General features: G+C 51.1%; 1 protein-coding gene across 1 annotated transcript; it reads left to right on the top strand.

Annotated features, from left to right (window-relative positions):
- Positions 1-443: 443 nt before the first annotated feature.
- On the top strand, positions 444-25,508 carry IFNLR1 (interferon lambda receptor 1). Its single transcript, XM_030328033.1, has 9 exons — positions 444-501; positions 1,617-1,691; positions 6,445-6,765; positions 10,191-10,314; positions 17,592-17,776; positions 20,173-20,315; positions 22,612-22,771; positions 23,091-23,221; positions 24,198-25,508. The coding sequence occupies exons 1-9, from the start codon at positions 444-446 to the stop codon at positions 24,966-24,968; spliced, it is 1,968 nt and encodes a 655-aa protein (XP_030183893.1). The 3' UTR covers positions 24,969-25,508.
- The last annotated feature ends 1,242 nt before the right edge of the window (positions 25,509-26,750 follow it).

Here is a 26,750-nt window from a genome sequence, read left to right as displayed (position 1 = left end):
GCGTGTAAAAATACCATCTATGCATACATCTACCGAAGATAGACACACAAATGGCAGCAATGAATCTTTCTGAAGAGTAGAATTATGTTTTATTTTTATTTTTTAATAGTTTTTAATTTTTTTCTGTACAACACGTTTCACGTTTCTAAAGTTTTATAAAGTGGGGCGCCTGGGTGGCTCAGTCAGTTGAGCGCCCGACTTGGGCTCAGGTCATGATCTCGTGGTTCACGAGCTCGAGCCCTGCATCAATCGGGCTCTGTGCTTGCTCTGAGCCTGCTTCAGAGTCTGTGTTTCCGTCTCTCTCTGCCCCTCCCTTGCTCATGCTCTCTCTCTCTCTCTCTCAAAAATAAATTAAAAAAATAAAGTTTTATAAAGGAAAAAAAAAAAATAAAGCCCTTTCCATCTGGCGTCCTGCCCGTGTTGCCTGCTGTGAGCTGGTCAGAATGTCCCCTCCAGAACGCTATTCCGTGAACATTGGGCAAGTTGAAGATGTGTCCACTGGTGGGGACACGTGTGTATTCCAGTGGGGAACTTCTGAACACGGTGCCTTACTCAAGCATTTCAGAGCCCTGGCAGGGTGGGAGCAGGGGGTTGGAAAGGGCAGAGGGACTCCCTGGGGACCAAGAAACCTTAGCTGTCAGAGAGAGGGATGCAGGGAAGCCAAGAGAAAGTTGATGACCAAGGTTCTCAGGCAGAGAGAAAGAGGGGCCTCAGAGAGATGGTGTATATGAGTGAGCCCAGGACCAGAGAAGTGACTAGGTGTGCCCAAGGTCACACAGCAGGTGACAGGGTGTGTCTGGTGTTCAGATCACCTACCCCCAATTCCTGAGCAACCTGGAACTTACAGGAAGCACCCACGGAAATGCAAATTAGCACAACAGTGAGAAAACACTTTTGGCAATACATTTTTAAGTTTGAAGAGGTCAAAGGTTGGTCAGGATGTTGGGAAAGGGATATGTTCATGTGTCCTACTGGTAGGAGTTAGATTGGTTTAGCCACTTCAGAGAGCAATTTGCAGTACCTGCTAAATTTTCAAATGCATCCTGTGACCCAGCAGATCCACATCTCAGTATTATCTACCCCAGAGAAACACCAGCCGGAGTGTAGACGGGGTGGTCGCAGAGGTGATCATTGAGGCGTTTTGTCATCTTAAAAAATTAAGAACTTTCTAAATATCCACCAACTGGAGAAGGATTAAATGTGACACATCTGACCCATAGAATACTTTAAGAAGGCGGGGGGGGGGGGGTACAGTGGGGAAAATTCTCCACGGAGTTTTGTCGGCTAAAAAGGGCCAGAAACAAGTGGCAGAATGAGGGTATGAAACAATGTATATAAAACCACACAGACCGAGGCACAGGATCATCTGTGTTCCCGGGGTCCGTGAGAAAAGACTTGGAAAAATCCGCCCCCCCAAAAAAAACTGGCAATAGCAGTGGGTTGGGTGTGATTGGGGGGAGATAGGAGAACGTGTGAAGAGGAAAGTGTATCCACCTATCGCTTGTGTAATCAAAAATTCACCATTAAAAAGAGATTCGAGAAAGACCAAAAGGAAGAGAGGGAGGGAGTCAGGAGACCCCCCCCCTACCCCCCCCCCCCCCCCCCCCCGCTCCCAGGAGGATGTAGCACGTGGCAGGCCCAGGAGGACCAGCACAAGAACGGAGACCCCACTGAGATGAAGGATGGGGGAGGTGAGCAGAGGCTCCGGGGCAGGGGTGAGTGGCTGCGGGGCGACAGGTTCCCCGCGGCCGCCCCCGCTTTCCCAGAAGAAGCAGGCGGGCCTGGGGCCGGGTCCCGGCAGGTGCCTGGCCGTCTCTGCACGCCCGGCGGTCAGCACACCTGGGAGCCGCTCTCAAGCGCCTGGGGGCCTTCCCAGGCCTGGAAGGAGCAGACTGAGGCAGGTTTGGAAAGAGCCAGGCTGCTCTTACGGGAAAGGGAGAAGGGGTTCCCGGCCAGCGCCGCCCTGCCCCTCCTCTCCCAAGCCTCTGCGTCCCCATCCCCGCCCCGCCCCGCCGGGTGGCCGCGCCTCCCCGCAGTCCCCCTCCGGTCCAGGCCCAGAGGGAGCGGCAGGAGCGGCTGAGGCTGGAAGGGAAGGGGCCCCAGGCGAAGGGCTGTGTCAGGCTGGGTAATCCTAGGCTCTTTCCAGGCTACCATATGTTTCCAGGCTGCCTAGGTTCAAATCCTGGCTCCACCTGTCTGTGCCCTTAGCAACCCCCCTCTCTTCAATGGAGATAGAATTCGCCTACTACAAAATTCACTCTTTAGAAGTGTACGATGTTTGGGGCGCCTGGGTGGCTCAGTTAAGCGTCCGACTTTGGCTCAGGTCATGATCTCGGGGTTGGTGAGTTCGAGCTCTGTGCTGACAGCTCAGAGCCTGGAACCCCTTGGGATTCTGTGTCTCCCTCTCTGCCCTCCCCTGCTCATTCTCTCTCTCTCTCTCAAATACATAAACATTTAAAAATTATTTTAAAAAAGAAGCATACAGTGTTTAATATAGTCATTAAGTCATGCAACTGGGGGGAAAAATGCCACAAGGGATTCCAGTCCTAACACAGAACAAAAAGTTCCAAAATCCATTTTCTCCACCTCTCCTTTCATATGTCTCATCTTCGCAGCCTCTGTTCCTTTCTTCCCCAAATGCCTAAGCCCCAGTTGGCTCTCACTTTTCCCTCCTCTCCTGCCTTTTCCAGTGTTTATTGATCCAGTCTCGCTGGGCCCCTTGCTGGCCCAGGCAGGAGAGGGAGAGGCTGGGAATCCTCGTACAGCAGTGTGGTTTTATACACATTATTCTCAGAGTCTGTGGAAGAGGCATGATTATAAAATCCCACCTGTGGACAGAAACATGACTGTGAAGTCATACTTTCAAAAGAGATACTGAGGTCTTGTAAGTATGAGTCAATGTCAAGTTCAGCTTAGTAAACATTTAAGTGAGTGGCTTCCTGCCAAGAACCAGGAGGGAAGCTGGGTTGTTTGGAGCATGCAGAATTGTGTTTGAGCCCCGGATGTTGAAGGTGCGTGGGTCTTACCTATCCTGTGCCAGGTCCTGAGGATGTACTCAGGAAGAGAGAGATTCGAGGCACAAATATGATTTCCGTGAAATGGTGATTAAGTACTACGAAGGAGACATATGTGGGGACTGGGAAGAAACCAAAGTCAGGAAGTGAAGAAAGCGCCCTGAGAAAGTGACTTAGGGGCTGAGACAGGAAGCAGCAACAGGCACTGACTAGGGGACAAGGGGGAAGAGCAACCTGGGAAGGGAAAACCCCAGGAGGTGAGAGAGACAGACAGACAGACAGACAGACAGAAGGGAGAGGAAGGGAGGGAGGGAGGGAGGGAGGGAGAGAATGGGGGAGAGAAACCAGCAGAGCACTCTGTGTAGCTGGAGCCTAGAGAATTGGAAGAGAGGGTCAAAGGGAAGGTGGAGGCCACGTTGTAAACTTGACCGTGTGTAAGACATCTTGAGCCTCGTGCTGTGGAATGTAAGCCTTATTCCCCACTTAGGGCTTGGGATGTGCTTTGTTCTAACCATGGAGAAGCTCAGTGATGGTTCTTTCCCAGTGTAGAAATGCAGGCCTACGTAGGCTCAGAAGAACCAATTGGGTGCATTTCTTCACAACTCCGTGTTCGGTGACCTCACGTTGAACTTGTCATGGAGAGAGTCACCCCAGAAACCGACACGGGGCTTCCTCCTGTTCCCCGCCCCCCCAGACCCACTTGCTAAACATTTTCCAGCTGACCTCCCAGTTTAGTGCTGTGATCTTTGCAAATCAGGAAGTGATCAAGATCGGGGAATTTCATTTTTGTCTGCCCTTAACCATCTGGAGGATAAATAGCAGAAGTTGAAACCCACGGGCTCTGAGGACGGCCAGACCAAGGTTCAAATCCTAGCCCCATCACTAATCAGCTGTGTGATCCTGGGTAAGCGACGTAACCTCTCAGAGTTCCATCTGTTAAAAGGGATACAAATACCCACCTCATGGGGTTGTCGTGAGGATTAAACACCATAATATATATGTAAACTGCAGAGGCTGTTGTACAGCAAGGATTCAAATAAATATTAAGGGTATTGAATGCCGTTTTAGATAAAGAGAGCTCAGTAGAAGTATACTCGTTTTATACCAGAATGGATTTACGAGCAATACTGGGGATAGTGGAAAGGTACTGGAGTGGCACACTGAGGACCCGCATAGACACTAGGTTGTGGTAACTGGCTGAGATTTTTCTGACCCGCATCCAAGATGACTTCCTTTAAGGTTTTGAGAGACGTAACTAACCTGACCTTTATGGTCACAAAATGTTCTTTCATGTTGATTCAGAATGTCATCCAGACGTACGGTTTCCTAGCTTGAGATTATAGGGTATGGGGGAAAGGGGCGGGGGAGAACAAGCACGTGGCAGGTTTTGTCAAAAAGAACAGGTGCCATCGGGGCGCCCGGGTGGCTCAGTCAGCTAAGCGTCTGACTCTTGATCTCGGCTCAGGTCTTGAACTCAGGGTCGTGAGTTCAAGCCCCGCACCGGGCTCTGTGCTGGGCTTGAAGCCTACTGAAAAGCAAAACAAAAAACAGGTGCCAGATTCAGACAAGCCAAGGGGGCGGAGCAGGTGGCAGATGAAGACATTTCCCCAGCGCCCTGTCCCCACCGCCAACCTGCTCCCAGTTCACTGGGATTCTTGGCCTGAAAGAGCTGCAGTGGGTTGGATGAAGTTGGTTGGGGGGGGGGGCAGGGGTTCTTCCATCTTCCTTGTCTTTGAGGTCCAAACATGGTCCCTGTAAGCCCCTGTCAAGTAGTGCTGACTGAGGGGCACCTGGGTGGCTCAGTCAGTTGAGCGTCCAACTCTCCATTTTGGCTCAGGTCATGGGATGGAGCCCCATGTCGGACCCAGCGCTGAGAGCACAGAGCCTGCTTGTCTCTTTCCCTCTCTCACTACCCATCCCCTACTCTCTGTCTCTCTCCGTCTCTCTCTCTCTCTCAAAAATAAATCAATAAACTTAAATAGTGCTGACTGAGCTGAAATCATAGATGCGAATCTCAGAACTATCCTGAGATTCCTGAATGTTTTCACCCAGGGCCAAACTCAGGGCCACTTTTGGATGCACCTAGTTCTGTGAAAATGCATTCTCTCAACCAAGAACTGCTGGGATACAGGTTGAGAGCTGGCACCTGCAGCAGGACTCTCTGTGCTCTGTATCTGCTCCTCGTTCACCGGCTTTATCATGCCCACCAATGGTCACTCAGCCTGTCACGGATACCCACAGAGTGGACAAAGCAAGTACCCGAAGGCAGGGCGGCCATGCAGTCAGGCCGGGTGCCGAATCCAGAACCCAGCACCTGCATAAGCTCTCTGGGTCCTCAAAATGGCAGTTTCCTCTTCTGTAAAGAGGAGGCAATACCTCCTTGGAAGTACTGGGAAATAGAAAAAATGAAAAGAGAAAGAGAAGAAGATAACATTTAATAAAGGAGAGCAATGATCACCTTTAGAATCTTGTCGGAAAAGCGATACATACAAATTATTGAAAAGCTTAGAAACTAAACATGAGCAGAAGGAAGAAACTTAAAATACATGTGTATAATATAGAATACATATATATTACATAATATAGAATATGTATGTTATATATATTATAGATTATATAATACATATGTATTACATATATACATGTACATATATAATACATGTATTATATTATAACAATATACATAATACATATATAACACACACCACACATATATAATATACATATATGTATACACACATGTGTGTACTATGTATACATATAATCTGTATAATACACACATATGTATATTACATATGTGTGATGTATTATATATATTTATATCCTCACCACCCAGAAGTTAACAACCACCCACATATCGGTGTATATCCTCGATCTGTTATCCATGCTTATGCGCACACATATTTTTTTTTAAATGGGACCATATTTTGCTACTTGCTTTTCTGCCTCTCCAGTACTTTGCCAACTTCGCCGAGCCGTGACATATCCCTCGGCAGCCTCCTTTTTAATGACGGTAGACAATTCTGCGGTGAGGCTGTTTCCATCACTCGGAAGCTGTTACTGTCGGGGTGACTGGTAACACACCATAGGCTTTGGTGTCGGAGGCCCCAGCTTTCTCCGGAAGTAGGCCCTCGGCTCTCGAGGCTGTCACCCCCTTGTGAAGAAGGCAGAGAGTCACAGGACTGACCCACCAGATTCTCGCGGGGGATGAAAGTAGCTAACGTGCGGGAAGTGCTTGGCTTAGTACCCGGCACATAAAACACGCTCGGACACCGCCAATGGTGTCTGAGGCTGTGCTGTTGAACTGGCCCTGAACTCTTCGTGCTGTTTGACTCAGCTCCCGTACTGGAACCCCTAACTGTGGCCGTCGGTCATCAACCCTTCTCCTCCCCTCCCCCCAGGCATGGCTTTACTGATCCGCCACCCCCAGGATGCGGCGGAGCAAACCGCCACGCAGACCCGGAGGAGGTTCCAGCCGTCTTTGAGCCGCGGTGGCGCGGGGAGCCGGCCGGCCGCCCAGCTCGCCGCGGCGGGGGCTGCCCCCGGGGAAGCCCCCGCCGAGTCCCGGCCCGCGGGGGCGGGGCCCGCGGCTCGGCCTCCCATTGGCTGCCGTCCGCAACCACCTGCCGGCCGGCGGGCGGCGGGGCCGGAGCGGGGACCTGGCGGCGCCCGGCGGGCAGCGCAGGAGCCGGCCTGGCGGGGCTCGGCCGGTGGGTCCCCCTGCTCCTGTGCCTGCTGCAGTCCACTCAAGGTAAGGGCGGGGGGCCGCGGGGCGGGCGGGGGGGGAGGGGCCGCGGGGCGCCTGCCCTGGGCGGCGGAGCTCCCGGAAGGAGGGAAGTGGCCTCAGCCCGGCCGCCGCCAGAGGAGGGGATGCGAATCCGCCCTGCCCACCCACCGCCCGTTTTCTTCTACACGGGGGCTTGGAACTCGACACACCCGAGTCTTTGCAATTGCTTTCCGGGAGGAAACAGACCCAGATTCCTACTGCCAATCCAGCTCCAGGTGAACAGGAAAAGACGGTGGCAGTTTGAAACGCAGCTGCATTGATTTACAGAGTGCTGTTTCAGGTTTCCCCGAGAGCCCTGTCCTCTGCATTCACAGGACGCTGGATCCTCGGTACCCGGGGAAGTCAGGGGAGTGCCCTGCCCTCCCCCGGAGCCGCCATCCTTTCCCCCTGGGCGGTTTCAGAAGTTCCTCCCAGACCTGAGGGGAGGGAGCTCTGGCTTAGTCTGTGTGCTGCTGTTACTCTAACGAAAGGCACCTTTTTTTCTGAGCTCCCACTGGTAAATAAGGTGGCAGGGTACAAAACACCCCAGGATAGGACCTACCCGCCAAACCCCAACCAGTCAGGAGAAGGTCCCAATATTGCCCCCAGTCTTAGACTTCCTAGTCTTCCGCTAACAATTTAAGACCCAGAAGGGCCCTGGGGCACAAGCTAATACTGATAATTAATACTAAGACTTCTTTGTGCTGGGCACATTACCCTATTTAAAGCGAAACAACCCAACCCTTCTATGAGGTAGGGTCTATTTTCTCCCTTTTCAGATGGGGAAGCTGAGGCCCAGGGCACTGAGGGGAATGGCCCAGGAAGGAAAGGGCAGGTGAGACCCCTGAAGAGAAGGCTCAGGCTGAAGCAAGCTCGTCCAGCTTTGGCTGTGGGGTGGGTGGCTAGAGCAGGACCGTCCGTCCACCTGGGTCAGCTCAGGGATGCCCCAGCCCCTGGCACCTCTGCGCAGTGACTGTTGTTGCAGCTGGTAAGGGACAGTGTACCTGTGTGTGAGGGGTGGGGGTCCTCTGTCCCCCTGTTTCGCTGTCAAACTCAATAGTTTTCCCATCTGGGCCTAACGCTACTTTTACCGGAGGAACACTTAATGTACCCAACACAAACTGTGTGATAGTTTAGGGTGAAGGTTAGCCAGATCCAGGTTCAGATCCTGGCCCCCACGCAAACTGGCTGTGTAGCCTCAGGCCTATTGCCTACTGTCTGTCTGTGAATCTAGTGTCCCTGCACGGAAGGAGAATGGCACCTACCCTATAGTCTGGTTCGTCCTGAGGGTTGAATGAGGCTTTGTGGATAAAGTGCCAGACCAGGGCCTCCCACCCTTTGAAGGCTCAGTTAATAAGGTAACTACTGTCGTTGCTATTTCTCCACTGTGGCCAAGTTCAGACTTTGGGCCTGTCCTGCCCACAAGATACCTTATAAGCGAAAAAAAAAAAAAAAAAAAAAAGGATACCTTATAAGCTGATTGCAGATAGACTTTGGCCTCTGCTGGTCACCAGCCGGAAAGCTGGGAACAATGATAGCACCTGTACCCCAGTGACCCAGTTCCTGCCAAAGATCACAGGATGGGGTGGAAGCAGGTACCCACATTTGGGTTAAAAGACCAGAAGCGGGGAGCCATGCTGAGAGCCATCGGTACAACCACCCTCCACCCTGATACCATTCTGTAACCTGTATGGATTTCCACCATGGCCCGTGTGACACTTCAGGGCGCTGAATTCTCCCTTGGGTCCACGAGCTTCTAAAGGGCAGGAATGGAACTGTGTTCCCCTGTGAAACTCGTGGCACAGATGTCATTGGCCAATAGCGGTTCACAGATGTTGGAAGAATAAAGCTGAACAGGCCCCACAAGAACGTAGAGGAGGAAGTATGATCAGGAGTTCAGAATTTGGGGTTGGCTAGGCCTAGATGTGAATTCTGATTCTACAGCTTATTACCTGAGAAGGCCTGTTTCCTCATGTGTAATGTGATGGTCACAGTTGGTACCTACATCCTAGGGATGTGGGGAGGATTCAAAGAAATGCAACCAATGTACTTAGCGTAGTTCCTGGCACATAGTTAGGATGCAAAGCACATTAGCTGCGGTCATCATCATCAGTCAGATGTGTCCCACCATCAGTCACCACTACCGTTTCTTAGAGATATCAGGAAAGACTCCCCGAGGGAAGTGACTTTGGAATCAAGTCTTTAAAGGATTAGATGGTGAAAAAAAAATTAAAAGGTGAACAAACACCAGGCAGTCGAAGACCCCTGGGTTCAGAGGTACCCAAGAGAACGCAGTAGTTTGAGAAGGACAAGAAACAAGGTTGGCTGGAGCCTAGTGAGCCGACTGGGGAGAGGTTGACAAGATGGCCGGTCATGTACCTCAATAAGGAGCGTGGACATTTTTCTAAGGGTGAGGGAAGGGCATAGAACTGGGAAGAGGTGTCATCAGGTGTATATTTCAGAAGATGAGGGTTAGCAGTGAAGAAGAGGTGCCGAAGAGGGGAAGCAGAAGCCAGTTAAGGGTGGTAGGGGAAAGTGTCACTGGGACAGTGACATCTGGGCAGAGATGTGAAGGAAACAAAGGAGCGAGCCTGCTAGAGATCCAGGGGGAGAACAGTCTAGGCGGAGGGAACAGCTTGTGGAAAGGCCTGGAGGAAGAGGGTGCCTGGCAGGCTCTAGAAACAGCAGAGAGGCCAGTGTGGCTGGAGAGCAGCAAGCACGTGGAGAGCGGTGGCTGGGATTAGGTAAATCTTGTGGAGGATTATAAAGACTTTGGGTTTAACCTTGAATGAAGTGAAAGCCAGTTGAGGGTTTAAAGCAGAAACGCCACATGATCTGACTTTCATCTTAACCCTTGCTGCTTGCTCTGTGGAGAATGGGCAAGATTAGAAGCAGGGAGACCAGTTGGGCGGCCTTTGGACTAATCCAAATTATCACAATAGTCATTTAGTCAACAAATATTTATTGTGCACCTACTCTGAGCCCGGGACCGTTGCAGACAGGCTCTGGGGACGTGGCTACGAACAGAGCTGAGCCCCTGCTCCTGAGACCCTGTTCCCTCCTGGAGTCCAGGAAATCCAGTAGGTGGCTCCTGTCCTGCAGTGTGCTTCTGAAACCCTCATGTGCCAGGATGGGCAGGAGCTCCCTGTCCATAGGACAGAGCAGCCACTGAGGCCTACGGAGGGGAAGGGCCTGCGATACAGCCGGTCCGTGGCAAGGCCGTGATTGGAATCCTGACCCTGGGCTCCCAGCCGACACCATGTCCCCTGTGCTCTAGCCACCCCAGATGACTCCTGGTTCTCAAACTCAGTGAGCGCCTGACTGCCCAGCCCGCCACTGGTCAGCTCCAAATGGCCCACGTCAAGAGCAGCCAGGAGCTCCAGGCTTCAGGACCTCTTTCTCTCCCACAGGGAGGCCCCATCTGGCTCCTCCTCAGAACGTGACGCTGCTCTCCCGGAACTTCAGTGTGTACCTGACATGGCTCCCAGGGCCTGGCTACTCCCAGAATGTGACCTATTTTGTGGCCTACCAAAGGTAGAGGGGAGCCTCCAGTCTGGCATTCGGGGAGACTGAGGAGGTGGGCCGAGGCTGGAGGGGCTTGTGTGGGCCCGCTGCGGGGTGTGGCCATCTTCCCGGTTCCCTGTGTCCCGGGGGAGATAGCATGGGCAGCTACCTGGAGAGAATGAGATAAAGGTCTGGCGGCGAGAATGATGTCGACTAGGGCACAGGGCCCAGGTGATGGGCCCGCAGGGGGTGGGGACGATCTCTGAGAAGAGTCAGAACACGGCTTGAGGAGAGCTACGAGGGCCCAGTGGTAGAATTCTCCAGGGCCTGGGGGAGGTGCTTGGAGTTGTGCCAGCTGACAAGGGAGGGCACACATATCTCCTGCAGAGCCTGTGTTAAGCGTCGCTCCACAACCCTCCCCCTACGGCGACTTGAGGTCCTGCCCAACGGGCAGTCCAGGCCAACCCAGAGGAATCTGAAAGTGGAAGCAAATTTGCCATCTTTGCACCCAGATGGGAGTCACTGGAGGTTCTTTCCTCAAGAACCTTGAGGTCACTTGAGGAGGGTAAGGTGATAAAAGCAGAGAGGCAGGAGGACTCCTCTAGGATTGGCGAGGAGGAGGAAGCAGGAAGGGGGAGGTGAGCGCTGTGGACGCGGGACCCGCCTGTGCCAGGCTGAGCGCTAAGGTCTCGCGTGAAGAGGTCGCTTTTTGCTCCCTGGATCCCCAGGCATGCCTGCATTTCCCCCATTTTAGAGGCGAGGAGCCTGAGCTCAGAGAGGTGCTGTGACTTACCCCAGGAAACCAAGGATGGAACAGGAAGAAACAGCCAAGTCCCTCCGACCCCAAAGCTCGTGCGCTTCCTGTTCTGTCATGGTCCCTCCTTCTGTAGCGTCCAGACACGAGCGATGGGGGCCTGCCTTGCAAAAGGGCACACGGGCCAGCAAGCTTTCAAAAAAAAAAGAACTGTAGGGGGGAGGCGCGTGGGGGGGTCTCAGTCACTTAAGCATTCGACTCTTGGTGGTTTCGGCTCAGGTCATGAGTTCGGCTCAGGTTTGTGAGTTCGAGCCCTGCGTTGGGCCCTGAGCTGGCGGTGCAGAGCCTGCTTGGGATCCTCTCTCCCTCTCTCTCTGCCTCTCCCCTGCTCGTGTGCGCTCTCTCTCAAAATAAGTAAGTAAACTTAAAAAAAAAAAAAAAGAAAAGAACTGTACAGAAATATATCAGGAGGCCGAAAACACCTGACATGTACCGTGTCGGCACATTAAGTGTCTTTATTGACACACAGCCCTGTGAGGAGGGAGCAGCCGAGGCCTTCTGCAAGAGGATATTTTGCTCAAAGCCCCAAAGCTGGGAATAGTGGACCCAGAATAAACTGATTAGGGTTGAAAGTCCATCCTCTGGACTTTATGATGTTTTCCTTCCCCTTGACGCTTTTAAACACCTGTGAGGATTCTAAAATGATGATATTCTAATTGTATCATTTTTTTTTTCATGGATTAGTTGGAATTATTTTACAAAGACATGCTTCCTCTCCTGCAGTATGTGATATTCAGTGGTACTCTTCAGATGGGCAAGATGGGACATATCCTTCATTTTTTTTTTTCTCAACTTTTCCAGATCACGAATTGAATTCCTTCTCATCTCCCAAAGGTGATCAATTTTTTTTTTTTAATCGTTATGAACTCGAGTGCTTAAACATATCTGATGGTTTCAATCCATTGCAACCTGTCTACTCATTAAAACTTGAATTGTCCCATCTCTGGCCAGCAAAACATCTTTTCAGGTTGGCTCCAGAGTCCTTTTAATTTGACTCTGGTAGTTTTGATTATTGCTGTTATAACAAGATGTTCCGGGATCATTTGCACAACTCCTGACCTAAAACCAGAATCAGCCGTTTGTCCACTTAGTAGAAAATGGTTTTTTTTTTTTAATTTTTTTTTTAACGTTTTATTTATTTTTGAGACAGAGAGAGACAGAGCATGAACAGGGGAGGGTGAGAGAGAGAGAGGGAGACACAGAATCTGAAACAGGCTCCAGGCTCTGAGCTGTCAGCACAGAGCCCGATGCGGGGCTCGAACTCACGGACTGCGAGAGCATGACCTGAGCCGAAGTCAGATGCTTAACCGACTGAGCCACCCAGGCGCCCCTGGAAAATGGTTTTAAAGGACACAATGTGTATGTTAGCTGTGCTGATCACACTACTTAGCTATTGCTTTAGATTTTTTCAGTGAGTGTGAAATGGGTAGATAGATAACTATAATTCCACCTCTGTTCCTGGCTTCTGCTGAGATGGGTGATTAAATCAGCAAGCCGCATCCATGATCTCCTCATGAAATGAGTTTTCAACCACACCCATGGTGTTCCTTCTAGAACATGCTTTCTAATTTTTTGCCATATGCATAGGCTGAGAATTTTCTACTTCTGGTTTCTTTTTGCTTAACAGTCCCTTCTATGTGCCTGTCTTCCTCTCTCCGTTTACCATAAGCAGTAAGGAGAAATCCGGTCACATCTTCAACACTTTGCTTAGGAATCTCCTCAGCTGGGGCGCCTGGATGTCTTAGTCAGTTGAGCATCTGTCTCTTGATTTCTGCTCAGGTCATGATCCCAGGGTTGTGAGATCGAATCTGCATTGGGCTCTGCACTGAGTGTGGATCCTACTTAAGATTCTCTCTCTCTCTCTCTCTCTCTCTCTCTCTCTCTCTCTCTCTCTCCCCCTTCTCTCCCTCTCTCTCTCTCTCTCTCCCTCCCTCTCCCCCTTCCCCACTCACATTCTCTCTCTAAAAAAAAAAAAGAAAGAAAGAAATCTCCTCAGCTAAATATCTAAGTTCATCACTTTCAACTTCTATTTCCCACAAAACACCAAAACACAATTCAGCCAAGTCTCTGCCACTTTATAACAACGATCACCTTTCCCCCAGTTTCCAGTAAGACGTTCCTCCTTGGCATCTGAGCTCTCCCCAGAGCGACCTTTGGCTCCATAGTCCTACCGATGGTCTCTTCAAGGCACTCTAGGCATTTTCTAGCACGCACCTGAAAATCTTTCCCACCTCTACCCAAACCCAGGGGCAAAGCCACTTTCACATTTCTAGCTATTTCTTACATTAGCACCTGATTTCTGGTACCAAAATCTGTATTAGTCTGCTAGGACTACCATGACAAAATACTATAGCCTGAGTGGTTTAAACAACAGAAATTTATTTTCTCTCAGTTTTGGAGGCTGGAAGTCCAAGATCGAGGTATCAGCATGTTTGCTTTCTCCTGAAGCGTCTCTCCTTGGCCGTGGAAAACGGTCACCTTCTCTCTGTTCTCACATGACCTTTTCTCTGTGTGAAAGTATGCCTGGTAGCCTTTTCTCTTCTTTAAAGACTATAAGTCCAGGGTGCCTGAGTGGCTCAGTCAGTTAAACGTCTGACTTCCACTCAGGTCATGATCTCGTGGTTTGTGAGTTCGAGCCCCGCGTCGGGCTGTGTGCTGACAGCTCAGAGCCTGGAGCCTGTTTCGGATTCTGTGTCTCCCTCTCTCTCTGCTCCTCCCCACTCATGCTCTGTCTTTCTCTCAAAAATAAATAAACATTAAAAAAAATTTTTTTTAACTATTAAGTCCGGTTGGTTTAGGGTCCCACCCTTATGACCACATTCAATCTTAATTATCTTTTTATTTAAAAATTTTTAATGTTTCTTTTTATTTTTGAGAGAGAGTGAGCAAGTGGAAGAGGGGTAGAGACAGAGGGAGACACAGAATCTGAAGCAGGATCCAGGCTCTGAGCTGTCAGCACAGAGCCCGATGCAAGGCTTGAACTCACAAACTGCAAGATCATGACCTGAGCCGAAGTCAGACACTCAACTGACTGAGCCACCCAGGCGCCCCTTAATCACCTTTTTAAAGGCCCCATCTCCAAAAGCCTATACAGTCATCGGGGGTTAGGGCTTTGGCATTTGAATTTGGGAGGAATGCAATTTAGTCCATAATATCTAATAAACTGGATTTCATCAAATTTAAAACTTTTAGTCTTTAAAAAAAAAAGCTTAAAGAGAATGAAAAAAATCCAGCCACTGAGAAAAAGATGTTTACAATATATACACTGGAAAAAGACTAGTATCCAAAATAGATAAAGAACTCCTGCATCTCAATAAGAAGACAAATCACCTGAAAAAAACTGGAATAATCACTTCACAAAAAAGTGCACGAGTGGCCAATAAGGAGTGTCGAAAAGATGTTCGACAACCTTAGTCATTAGGGAAAGGCAAATTAAAGCTACAATGAAACGCAACCACACACCAACTAGAATGGCTAAAATTAAAAGGACTGACAATACTAAGTGTTGACAAGCATGTGGAGGAACTAGAACTCTCCTGCATTGTTGGTGGGAATGTACAGTCACTTTGGAAATCAGCTTGACAGTTTCTTGTCAAGTTTCCCCTTCAGTTACCAAATCTCCCAGATTCTACTCCTAAAGCTTTATTTAAAAGAAATGAAAACATGTCCATACAAAGACTTGTACATGAACATTCATAGCACTGTAATTCATAATAGCTCTGTTACGGACGGAATTGTATACCCTCATATTCATAGCCTGAAGCTCTAACCCCCTACATGATTGTATGTGGAGATAGGGCCTTTCAAGAAGAAATTAAGATCAAATGCGGTCATAAGGGTGGGGCCCTAAGCCAATAGGACTATGTATTAATATTTCGGTTAATAATTTGCTGATGGTTTGGGGCGCTTGGGTGGCTCAGTCGGTTGAGTGTCTGACTTCAGCTCAGGTCATGAACTCATGGTTCGTGAGTTCGAGCCCCCCCCGCATCAGGCTCTCTGCTGACAGCTGGGAGCCTGGAGCCTGCTTCAGATTCTGTGTCCACCCCCCCACCGCCGTCTCTGCCCCTCCCTTGCTCATGCTCTGTCTCTCTCTGTCTCAAAAATAAATAAAAATTTTAAAAAAATAATAATTTGCTGATGGTTCACGTGTGGCTCAACCAATTTTTTCAGTCCTATTTATGTTCATTAAGCCAACTTTGATAATTACGTTGTTCTTTTTTTTTTGTGCTTTACGTATTTAATAATTATTTTTACTTGTTCAATCTTCAATTACTGAGTGAGGCATATTATAATTGTGGTTTTTCTGTTTCTTCCTATAGTTTTGTCTGGTTTTGCTGTCTAGAGTGTGTATCTATTTAGCAGGCACATATAAGGGAGAATTTTTTTTTAATATATAGTTTATTGTTAAATTGGTGTCCATCCAACACCCAGTGCCCATCCCCACAGGTGCCCTCCTCAATGCCCATCCCCCACTCCCCCCCCATCAACCCTCAGTTTGTTCTCCATATTTAAGAGTCTCTTATGGTTTGCCTCCTTCCCTCTCTGTTTGTAACTTTTTTTTCCCCTTCCCCTCCCCCCTGGCCTTCTGTTAAGTTTCTCAGGATCCACATGTGAGTGAAAACATATGGTATCGATCTTTCTCTGACTTATTTCACTTAGCATAATAGTCAGGGAGAATTTTTTTTTAATGTTTATTTATTTAGTTTGAGAGAGACAAAGTGTGAGTGGGGGAGGGGCAGGGAGAGAACCTTAAGCAGCCTCCATGCTCAGCGTGGAGCCAGACGCGGGGCTCAGTCCCACGACCCATGAGATCATGACCTGAGCCGAGATCAAGAGTCAGACGTTCAACCGACTGAGCCACCCAGGCGCCCCGGGGAGAGTGTTTTTCATATCATCCCGGGAAACGGAATAATTTTTCGTTATGTGGTGATTCTTTTCCCCTTTCGTATTTCTTTGGACTTTGAAGTTTATATTTTGTCTCATGTTAATATAGGGGCGCCTGGGTGATTCAGTTGGTGGAGTGTCTGACTCTTGATTTCGGCTCAGGTCATGATCTCACGGTTCGTGGGTTCGAGCCCCGCGTCGGGCTCTGTGCTGACAGCTCGGAGCCTGGGGCCTGTTTTGGGTTCTGTGTCTCCCTCTCTCTCTCTCTGCCCCTCCCCCACTCGTGCTCTGTCTCTCTCTGTCTCTCTCTCAAAAATAAATACACATAAAAAAATTGAATATAACTAGACCAGGTTTCATTTTATTGTTAACGTTTATATACTGTAGCTCCACCAAGAAACAAAACAGGAGTTCTTTCCAAAAATCCGTCCTCTCTGCTGCCCCCACCTAGCCTCCTCCACTCACGGGTCGTTCAGTTCCCAAACCCAGGAGTCGCTCTGGTTTCTCCCTGCCCGACGTTCCACATCCAGTCCACGAGCAAGTCCTGTGGGCCTTACCTCCAAAATATAACCCCAGTCCAGCCCATTCCTGCCATCCTCACCTCTGTTTTCTCTTAGACCGCTGCTGCGGCCTCCCAGCTGGTTTATCAGAGGTTGATCTCTCAAAAACAGAAATTAGGTCACCTCAGCCCCCCCTGTTCAGAACTTTCCAGTGGCTTCCTAGCACACTTGAGATAAAATCCAAGCTCCTTGGCAAGACGGACAGGCCCTGCCTGCTCTTCCCACCCACCCCTGTGCCCACACCTCTCCCCGCCTCACCCACTGGCCTTGAGCCCCGCTGGCCTCCTTGCTTTTTTCTGGACACTTCCTTCCCCCAGGCCTTCACCCGGCTGCTTTGCCATTGCGGCCTCAATATTACCTTCCTGGCCTTTCCTGAGCCACCTGTGGAAAGGAGTTCCCCCCCTCCCCCTCCCCCCCACCACCTGCCATGCCATTCCCCCTTGTCACTGCACCTACCTGCTCCCGGATTTACCTCAGTGATGTGATGATTGCCTCTCACCCCTTCCCCGTCACGTTCCCGAGGGCAGGACCTGCCTGGCATTGCCAGTTCCCCAGGAATAATGCCCGGGGTGCTGGTCCCTTCTTTGGACCCCGGTGTTCTCAGAACACGCGCATCACAGGCCTGCGGGTCCCCGCTGACAGCCACGCAACATCCAGCACGATGCCTGGCACACAGCAGGTGGCCGCAAGGCCTGAGCGGAGAAGAACGTGGGGAGTGGATGCTGGTACCAGTGATGGCAAGCACCATGCAGCCCTGGGGAGGCAGGAGGAGGAGGAGGAGGAGGAGGAGGAGGAGGAGGAGGAGGGAGGCTGGCCTGCCGGGGGCCCCGGAGCTAGTGAGGGACGCAGCCGGGATCCCACCGCGTGCTTCTCTCCAGAGCCTGAGCTCCTAACCGGACTGTTCTCATTCTGTCCCAGCCCGTGGCTGGCTGATAGGGCAGACGGGTGGACGATCAGGTGGATGAAGGGACAAGGGAGCCGGTGTTCTCCAAGCTCCCTGGCCCCAGAGGCTGAGTCTGCAGCCCACGCTCTCCTGTCTCCTCCCTCAGCGCTCCGACCCCCAGACGGTGGCGAAAAGTGAAACAGTGTGCGGGAACCAAAGAGCTGGCCTGTTCTCTGATGTGCCTGGAGAAACAAGACCTGTACAACAAGTTCAAGGGGCGTGTGTGGGCAGTGTCTACCGGCTCCAGGTCCCCCCCGGTGGAGTCCAAGTACCTGGATTACCTTTTTGACGGTAGGTCTGTGGCTAAGGGACCAGGTGGGAGGCTCCCTGTCCAGGCCCTGCTGTCCCGGCCACTGTCTCCACTTCTCCAAAGCAGAGGCAGCCCCACATAGCCTGGCATCGTGGCAGGGTGTCAGGGGAGTTCTGCCGGCATACGCTTGGTGCTATTTTTTATGTTCAAGTTCTCTTTAAGAAACAATTTTTTTTTTAGGGGCGCCTGGGTGGCGCAGTCGGTTAAGCGTCCGACTTCAGCCAGGTCACGATCTCGCCGTCCGTGAGTTCGAGCCCCGCGTCGGGCTCTGGGCTGATGGCTCGGAGCCTGGAGCCTGTTTCCGATTCTGTGTCTCCCTCTCTCTCTGCCCCTCCCCCGTTCATGCTCTGTCTCTCTCTGTCCCCAAAAATAAAATAAACGTTGAAAAAAAAATTAAAAAGAAAAAAAGAAACAGTTTTTTTTAAATGCCAGTTGCAAAAGTAACTCCGGTACAGTGTAGAAATTGGGGGTGGGGGGGCAAAGAAAATAGAAATAGAGAGGAAATCATCCCCCATGTGTACCACATTCAGAAATCACCAGTGTTGGGGTGCCGGGGTGGCTCAATCAGTAAAGTGTCCGACCTCTGCTCAGGCCATGATCTCGCGGTTCATGGGTTCGAGCCCCGCAATGGGCTCTGTGCTGACAGCTCAGAGCCTGGAGCCTGTTTCGGATCCTGTGTCTCCCTGTCTCTCTGCCCCTCCCCCCTTCGTGCTCTGTCTCTCAAAAATAAATAAATAAATGTCATAAAAACAAACAAACAAACAAACACTGAGTGAGGAGAGCACTTTTCTCTTCCCAGTATGTTTTATTTCTAATCCTAACGACAGACCTGTGGGGTTCATTTTCATTGCCCCATTTAAAAAAAAATAATAAGTAAGATTCACAAAAGTTAAGGAAATTGCCAGGACACACAGTTAATAAGGGATGGAGATGGAACGTGAATCTGGGTCTTTCTAGTCTTGAACACGGTATTTGAACCAGACCAAGAGTGAGGCGGGGTGGTAAGAAGGAGAAGACAATATCCTCACGGAGCTGAGATCTGTAACTCGCTGCCCAGCCTTCTCAAAATACTTGCGAGCAAATTAAGGCTCCGATGGAGAGGAGGAAGGGCTTGAATGAAGGGTGGCAGGGAGGGAGAGTAGGAAGGAAGAAGAACTGACTTGGGTACAAGCTGGCTGGGTGGATGGATGAAAAGGGTAGAAGGACGGATGGGTAAGAAGAAAGGACGCATGGAGGGGGTGCAGAGGACACGGTGGAGGAGGGGAAGGAAGAAGGCTACATGGAAAGACATGCTCACCAGGAAGGAAGTATGTGTGGATGGGAAAGATGGAGAACAGGAAGGAAAGGCAGATGGACGGGTCACGGGCTAGATGGAAGCAAATAGAAGGTTGACTGGCTGCCTGGGAAGGGACGGAAGGACAGGAGGGAAGGAGAACAAGGGAGGGGGGACAGACAAGAAGGAAAGATGTATGGAAAGTGAAGAAGGATGGATGGATGGGGAGGGTGGACGGTAGGAGAGCAGGTGGTTGGCTAGACTAAAGGCAGGAAGACAGTATAAAGGAAGAGGAAGGAAGGAAGGGTGGGAAGGCGAGCGGGCAGACAGGCTAGAAGAGCAAAGGATGAACAGGTGGATGGACGGACGGACAGGATGGACAGGAATAAGAGATTAGAAGGAAAGAGGCGGCGAGGAGGTTACTTTTGTAAGTAGTATTAATGTTGGCTTTGCCTCCGCCTCCCTAAAGCTCTCCTGATTCTCCCATAGCACACTCCATGCCGAATGACCTTTCCTGCCTTTTCCTGCCCTCGGCTGTGGCCCTGGTCATTTTCTCGCTTGAGTTTTGGTAGTTTGCATACTTCATTTCCCCCGAATTTCCTCCAGCTCCTGGAGGTCAAGATCCCCGTTCCCTCCAGCTCCCTGCCCAGGGCTTAATATGTAATCGGAGTCCACTGGACTCTGACCCACAGAACCGAGATAATGGCGTGTGTGTTGTTTGTAGCTGCTCTGTGGTGATATGGCACCAAGTGGGCAAGATTCTGACAGCCCAGCGATACGGGAAGGGCGCCCAGGTGCAAGGGACAGCATGAGGAAAGGCAGGTTAGCTGTGAGCTTGGCCTGTTCATTTGACCTCTCCGAGCCTCAGTTTGCCTCTTCTGTAAGATGGGAATAGTGGTTGCTCCCTTCCAAGGTCACTGCAAGACTTCAACCAAATGGCTTGAAGGCTCTTGATGCAAACACTAGAGCCATTTTTCCCTTTCTAGGAGCGGTCTCTGGGCTGGGGGCGGGGCTTGGGGGGAGCGGGGGTTTGGAGGGTGGGGGAGCAGACCTGCCTGGGGGCAGGGGGATAGATGCTGACAGGTCCGGTTCTATTTCTGCCAGTGGAGCCAGCCCCACCCGTCCTGGTAGTCACCCGGAAGGAGGAGATCCTGAGCATCAATGCCACATATCAGCTGCCACACTGCATGCCCCCACCGGATCTGAAGTACGAGGTGGATTTCTGGAAGGAGGGAACAAAGAATAAGGTAGGAAGCCTCTTTCCTGCCCCCTGGCTAGACCCCCCCCCCCCCCATCCCCTACCGCCCCACCAAAACCCAGTGCCTCTCACCCTCCCTGCCTGCTTTCTGCACACCAACTCCAGGAAGCCTTCCCAGCATACCCCTGGCAGTCACTCCCTGGCAGTCACTCCCTGGCAGTCACTCCCTGACTCTGTGCAGCACGATTGGCCTGCGGCCCACCCCTGCCCTTTTCCCCCTAAGAGGCCAAGTACAGGGTATCCTGCCCCTTCGCATTATAGGTGGTAACAGCACAGTTTTTCTACCCCATATACATATATATATTTCATTTTTAATTATGAAATCCTTTTTTCCCAATGATATCTGATTGAAGCGTGAGAGGCGCTAGGAAGCCTGCTTGCCAAGCCCCTGGATTCATTACCAAAAAATCAGAAAGTACAGATACGCTCTAGGAAGAAAACTAAAAGTACCCAGAGACTACCACAAATACCCAGCTCCAGACTCGTTTCTCACATAGGAACATGTGCCTGTCTGCACATGTTTATTGATGGCAGAGGTCGGCCAACTTTTCCCGTAAAGAGCCAGATAGCAAATGTTCTTTGAATTTGAGAGTCATGTGGGCTTTCACAGCTAGTCAACTCTACGTCTACTGCACAGAAGGAGCCATAGACACTAGGTCTATAAATGGGCATAGCTGTGTTCTAGGAAAACGCTGTGTACAAAAATGGTGGCAAGCCACATTTGACCCGTGTAGTTTACTGTCCCCTGTTTTTGTTCTTTCTGTCTTGCTGAACCAGCATTCACACTCCTGACACTCTGCATATGTACTCTGGATCCCAGGGATATAGATCGTCTTCAGACGGTCCCTGCCTTTAAGGATATCTCAAATATTCTAGGGGCAGCTGGGTGGCTCAGTCAGTTAAGCATCTGACTTTGGCTCAGGTCGTGATCTCATGGTTCGTGGGTTCGAGCCCCGCGTCGGGCTCTGTGCTGACAGCTCAGAGCCCGGAGCCTGCTTCGGATTCTGTGTTTCCCTCTCTCTCTGCCCCTCCCCCGCTTGCGCTCTCTCTCTCTCTCTCTCTCTCTCTCTCTCTCTCTCTCTCAAAAATAAACAAAGATTAAATTTTTTTTTTTTCTTCAAGAACAACTCAAACATTCTAGACCACCCCCGTCCAATAGAGGTAGAATGTGAGTGGGCGCCCGGGTGACTCAGTTGTTCAGTGTCTGACTTTTGCTCAGGTCATGATCTCGCGGTTCATGAGTTCAAGTCCCACATCGGGTGAGCACAAGTCCCACTTCTCTCTCTCTCTCTCTCTCTCTCTGCCCCTTGCTCACTTCTGCCTTCTTTCTCTCTCAATAAATAAATAAATAAATAAATAAATAAATAAACAAATAAATAAATTTTTAAACAATTAAAAAAAGAAATATAATGTGAACCACATGTGTCATTTTAAATGTTCCTCATTAAATGAAGAAAACCAAGTTAATGTCATTTTAATAATTTATCTCATCCCATAAAATGTTATCATTTCAACATGTAAATAATATGAAAACTGTTGGCATGTTTTACATACTTTTTGCACCTAGTCTTTGAGGTTTTTTTAAGGTTTATTTTTCAGAGAGAGACAGAGAGAGACAGAGAGACAGAGAGACACAGTGTGAGTAGAGGAGGGGCAGAGACAGAAGGAGACACAGCATCTGAAGCAGACTCCAGGCTCCGGGCTGTCAGCACAGAGCCCGACGTGGGGCTCGAACTCAGGAGCCGTGAGGTCATGACCTGAGCCGAAGTCAGATGCTCAACCGACTGAGCCACCCAGGCGCCCCGCACCCAGTCTTTGGAAGCCCGTGTGTATTTTATAGTTGGAGCGCATCTCAGTTTGGACCAGTCACACTTCAAGTGCTAGTCACCACATGTGACCCACACCAGACTGGGCAGGGAAGGCCTAGCGTTTTCCGGGTCTGTGATGGCTGAAGGATGCTCCCTACCCCCAAATACACCGTGAGGCTCCGAGCGCAGGCAGCCTGTGGAATCTGCCCTTCAAAGAAGGCCCCGCAGGCCCTGGGGGGGCGGCACACAAGGGGCACCTTGAGTGGCAGGGCTGCCTCTGAGCTCAGACCATCTGTACCTCAGGACTCGGTGGAAAAGAAGCCAGATGATGCTGGGAGGTGCTCCCTTAATGCTTAAACTTTAACGCAGGGAAAGATGTGGGGGTCACGGCAGTATCTTGCCAGCCCCACGCTGTCCCGGTTGTGCGGAGCCCATCCCCGCAGCAGGTCTGCCCACCCCTGTTCTCTCTCCGAACAGACACGATTTCCAGCCACTCCCCGTGGCCAGCCAGTCCAGATCCCCCTGCAGCCAGACACCAGCGGACCCTACTGCCTCAGTGCCAGAACCATCTACACCTTTGGTGATCCTAAGTACAGTGGGTTCTCTAAGCCTACCTGCTTCTTCCTGGGGGCCCCAGGTGAGTGCAAAGTGGTACAGAAGTGAGGTTTCCCACCCCCCCCCCCACCCTGGGACAGACCATCTTTATCATAAGGTGGTCAAGAGCATGGGTCTAGAGATAGACTCACCTCAATTAAAATCCCAGCTTCACCATACCCGCTGTGTGTCTTTGGGTAGCTTCCATAACCTCTCTGAATCTTGGCTTCCATAATCTGTAGGGGCGGTATATTCTTATGAGGATCACGTGGGATAATGTATGCGAAGCCCGCTGCACAGGGGCACTTGATAGATGAGAGCCATGGTCATTGTTTCTGTGGTTCTTCTTCTTCCTTCCTTAGGAGCCAACTGGGTATTCCTGGGGTTGTTGCTTCTGCTTCCACTGCTGTTGGTCATTGCCATAGGCCATGTGATCTGGAGGAGGTTCACAGACAACCCCTGGTTTCAGCAGGCAAAGATGCCATGGGCCCTGGTATGGCAAATCTGGGCATGTGCAACAGAGGGGGAGGGTTGTTTAAGAGTAAGGAAATGGGGCTGGACTTAGACCATAGGTCAGACGGACAGACCAGACTATCAAGATAGTCCACACCGCGAACATCTCCTGTCTTTGTCTTTAAATTTCCACCATTAGTAATTCATTCCTTTGGCGCCAAATTCAAATGGCAGATACTCAATTTGAATTGAACTTCGCCAACATTCAAATGGGAGGGAGCAGTGCCTTCAGTCTCCATAGTGAAATAACTTCATCGGGTTTGTCAGGTACTGAGAGCAGGGCCACCAGCCTTGGGACTCAGGAGAGATGCCCAGAAGGGGGAAGGGGAGAGGGTGGTACCAAAAGGGGAAATCTTAGAAGGGTCCCAACACTTAGTTCACGGTTTAACTAAGGGTGAGTCTTGCCTCGGCTGACCCTGGGATCCCCTCCCTTGCTTGCTGCCTCACTTCCTTAAGGATGTGGGCCAGTTGGGGCAGGGGGGATGCCTGGAGAGGTCAGATGGGTCCAATTTGTTCAAATGAGGGTCTGCTGAGGGTGGCTGGGCCATAGGTGAGGTGTGGTGGGCACTTGGGTCAGGATGGCTTTGAGGATGGTTCTGAGTGGTTGAAACCACAGGAGTGGTTTCAAAGTCCCTGGCGCTGGGACCCGCAGGGAAATCCCAACTGAATGACAACGTCTGTGTTAGACATTTCTGCGCCCCGCCCCGCCCCTCACCCGATGGTGCCCTGAGCCCCCAGCTCAGTTACCCCAGGGGTAACTTGCCTGATGATACCGTCTTATGGGCGGCTCTCCCCAGCCCCACTGAAATTTCCTACTTCCTTGCTAGTGTTTCCTGGGATCACTTCCCAAAAGAACTATTTACATTTGAATCTTTGTCTCGGGGTCTGTTTCCGGGGGGGACCCAGGCTTCAGGAAAGCCTAAATTTTCCCTTCTTTTCTCCCCTCCCCAAATCAGGACTTTACTGGACACAGACGCCCCGTGGCAACCTTTCAGCCCTGTGGCCCTGAGTCCCCAGATGCCTTGATCCTCTGTCCCCAAAAGGAACTGACCAGAAGGGTCAGGCCGAGCCCTAGTGTCAGGACCCCAGCCACCGTCCAGGCAGGATCAGAGGAGGACAGTGCTGAGGAGGAGAAGGACGATGAGGAGGACACAGATGACGGTGTCAGCTTCCAGCCCTACATTGAACCACCGCCCTTCCTGGGGCAGGACCACCGGACCCCGGGGCACTCGGAGGTGGGGGGCACCTGGACTCCTCCCAGCCAGGCCGAAGGCTCCTCGGCTGCGGATGCTTCAGACAGAAGCGGGGCCAGCACTGGGGGCTCCTCTCCCCGGGATGAGCCCGAGTCTTGTTGTTTAACCAAGAAGGGACCGGGCCAAGGGCCAGGTGGGGATGGGTGTCAGGAGCCTCTCCTCCTCCACGAATTCTCCCAGGACCTGAATTTCCTGGAAGATCCCCTGAAAGACAACCTTTCCTCCTGGACCAGCTGCTTTTCATCACCAGGGCTCAATCTGGTCCCTGGGGAGCCCCCAGTGTCTCTTCACACACTGACCTTTTGCTGGGACAGCAGCCCTGAGGAGGAAGAGGAGGAGGAGGGGGAAGAAGAAGGAGGAGGAGGGGAGAGGGAATCAGAAATCGAGGGTGACGTTACTGGCAACTGGAGGGCTGAGAGCCTCCAGAAGGCTGAAGTCAGAGGCGGGACACTAGGGCATTACATGGCCAGGTAAGCGTTCTTCAGCATCCCTCCAAGTCTAAGCTTTCCAAGGACCCAAGACGCCACCGACTTGAGAGCCTGGGCGCATCCTGCCTGAGTCCATAGAGGGCTCTTACGGCACTTTAGAAACCCCAGCCGCAGCAGCCACCCCATCCTTTGACTCGCCGGCTTCGGGCCGAGCTCTAAGAAGGGTGAGGACAAGAATGGGCCGAGGTCAGAGGCTGACTGGCTGTCACATCACCCCACTGCCTTTGGGGTGACGGGGCAGTTACAGAAAGCATCCCTGGACAATGTCAAAGGTCAGGTCACAGTAGACAACCAAGGGCTGACACCACAAGGGACCATCTGGATCTGGGGGGAGGGAGGTTTGGAGCACATCTTTATGAGTGTCATACCTTTCTCCGGCACCTGCTGAGCTCCCGCCGCCCCTGAGTCTCAGCCTCCTGGTTCATGAGTCCTCTAGCGTGGGCCTCAGTGAAGAAAAACCCAGTAAGCAGGGGATAGTCTCTGGCTTACGGAATTAACACAGCTTTTTTTTTTTTTTTTTTTTTTTTTTTTTTTTTTTTTTTTTTTTTTTTTTTTGAGAGAGAGAGAGAGAGCATGAGCAGTGGAGGGGCAAAGAGAGAGGGAGAGAGAGAATCCCAAGCAGGTTCTGCGCGGTCAGCACAGAGTCTTACCCGGGGCTCACGTTCACGAGCTGTGAGATCATGACCTGAGCTCAAATCAAGAGTCGGACGCTTAACCAACGAAGCCAACCGGGCGCCCCTCCGCAGCTTTTATTATCAGACAGACCTGGCTTCAAATCCCAGCCGTGCCATTTACCAGTCACGTGACTTTGACTAGCAGCATTCACTTTTCTCTGGTCTCCCCTTCGTCTACCTCCTGCCCTCCACCTTCACTTCCTCTCTCCTCCTGGTCAGGAAACCTCACTCTCAGAAGTCCGAGCCCAGCCAACAAGGACCTGGATCGCTCTCCCCTTTCCCAGAAAAGAAAGAACCAAGGGATCCACCCTCCAAGGGGTCTGATTTGTTGGGGGTGGGGTAACGACCCGTCAGAGAACTGGACTCCTGGGTCTGTGATCCCTGTTTTAGACCGCACTTTAGACCTCTGGTTATAAAGAAGTCCCATTTTCCCTTCCAATTATGAGACTCGGTGTCTCCTGGAAGCAGGTATGTTAGAAGGTGGCAGAGAGACGGTAAAGTATCCCCCAAACCGAGATGGCGCTTTGAGGCCAGGAAACGAAGCAGGCGACTCCGTGCAGTTTACACAGAGTTTTGTTCAGGGTAATTTACTGATGGGGTGTGGCGGGGGGAGGGGGCGTTGTTGGGGGAGGATAAGCCACGCAGCTGCATCGGAATTCTCTGCAAAATCCAGACCTCAGCTTGCAGGTTTGAAGGGGCCAGGGGACACTCAGAAGGCCGTTGTAGTGAGATCAGAGGGTTCGCCTGCACCTCAAAGGGCTTGCGTGCCCCTGGTTGACAGCTAGCCTTTAATTAGATCCTGTACATCAGGAAAGAGAAAGACTATGTTCTCTCTAACGGATTCGGGGGAGGCTAAAACAAGCCGCCCCCCATCCCGGCCTTGGTGGGCATTTCTAAGATATATCTATTAATCTCCGAGGGCCCGGGACACATAGTCCTGAGGAAGGTCGTGGAGCAGACATGAACAAGATGGAAAGCCAAAGATGGAGTCAGTGTTGTCAGCCCTCCTACAAGGTGACTAGCCTTACCCGGGGGGTAGCGACGGGTGTTCTCAAACAACTGCCTTGTTAACCTATACCCACCAGGGTACGGGC

The sequence above is a fragment of the Lynx canadensis genome, chromosome C1, assembly GCF_007474595.2.
Source record: "Lynx canadensis isolate LIC74 chromosome C1, mLynCan4.pri.v2, whole genome shotgun sequence".
Lineage (NCBI taxonomy): Eukaryota > Metazoa > Chordata > Mammalia > Carnivora > Felidae > Lynx > Lynx canadensis.
Note: the sequence above shows the minus strand (reverse complement) of the source record. Positions and strands in the feature narration are given on the sequence as shown.

What these genes read in the sequence shown, in the direction of transcription:
- IFNLR1 (XM_030328033.1), top strand. Translation starts at nt 444, where the DNA reads ATGTCCCCTCCAGAACGCTATTCCGTGAACATTGGGCAAGTTGAAGAT. An exon ending in AGTTGAAGATGTGTCCACTG is followed by an intron (nt 502 to 1,616) that starts GTGGGGACACGT and finishes CCCCGCTCCCAG; the next exon opens with GAGGATGTAGCACGTGGCAG. An exon ending in CTTCTTCCTGGGGGCCCCAG is followed by an intron (nt 22,772 to 23,090) that starts GTGAGTGCAAAG and finishes TTCCTTCCTTAG; the next exon opens with GAGCCAACTGGGTATTCCTG.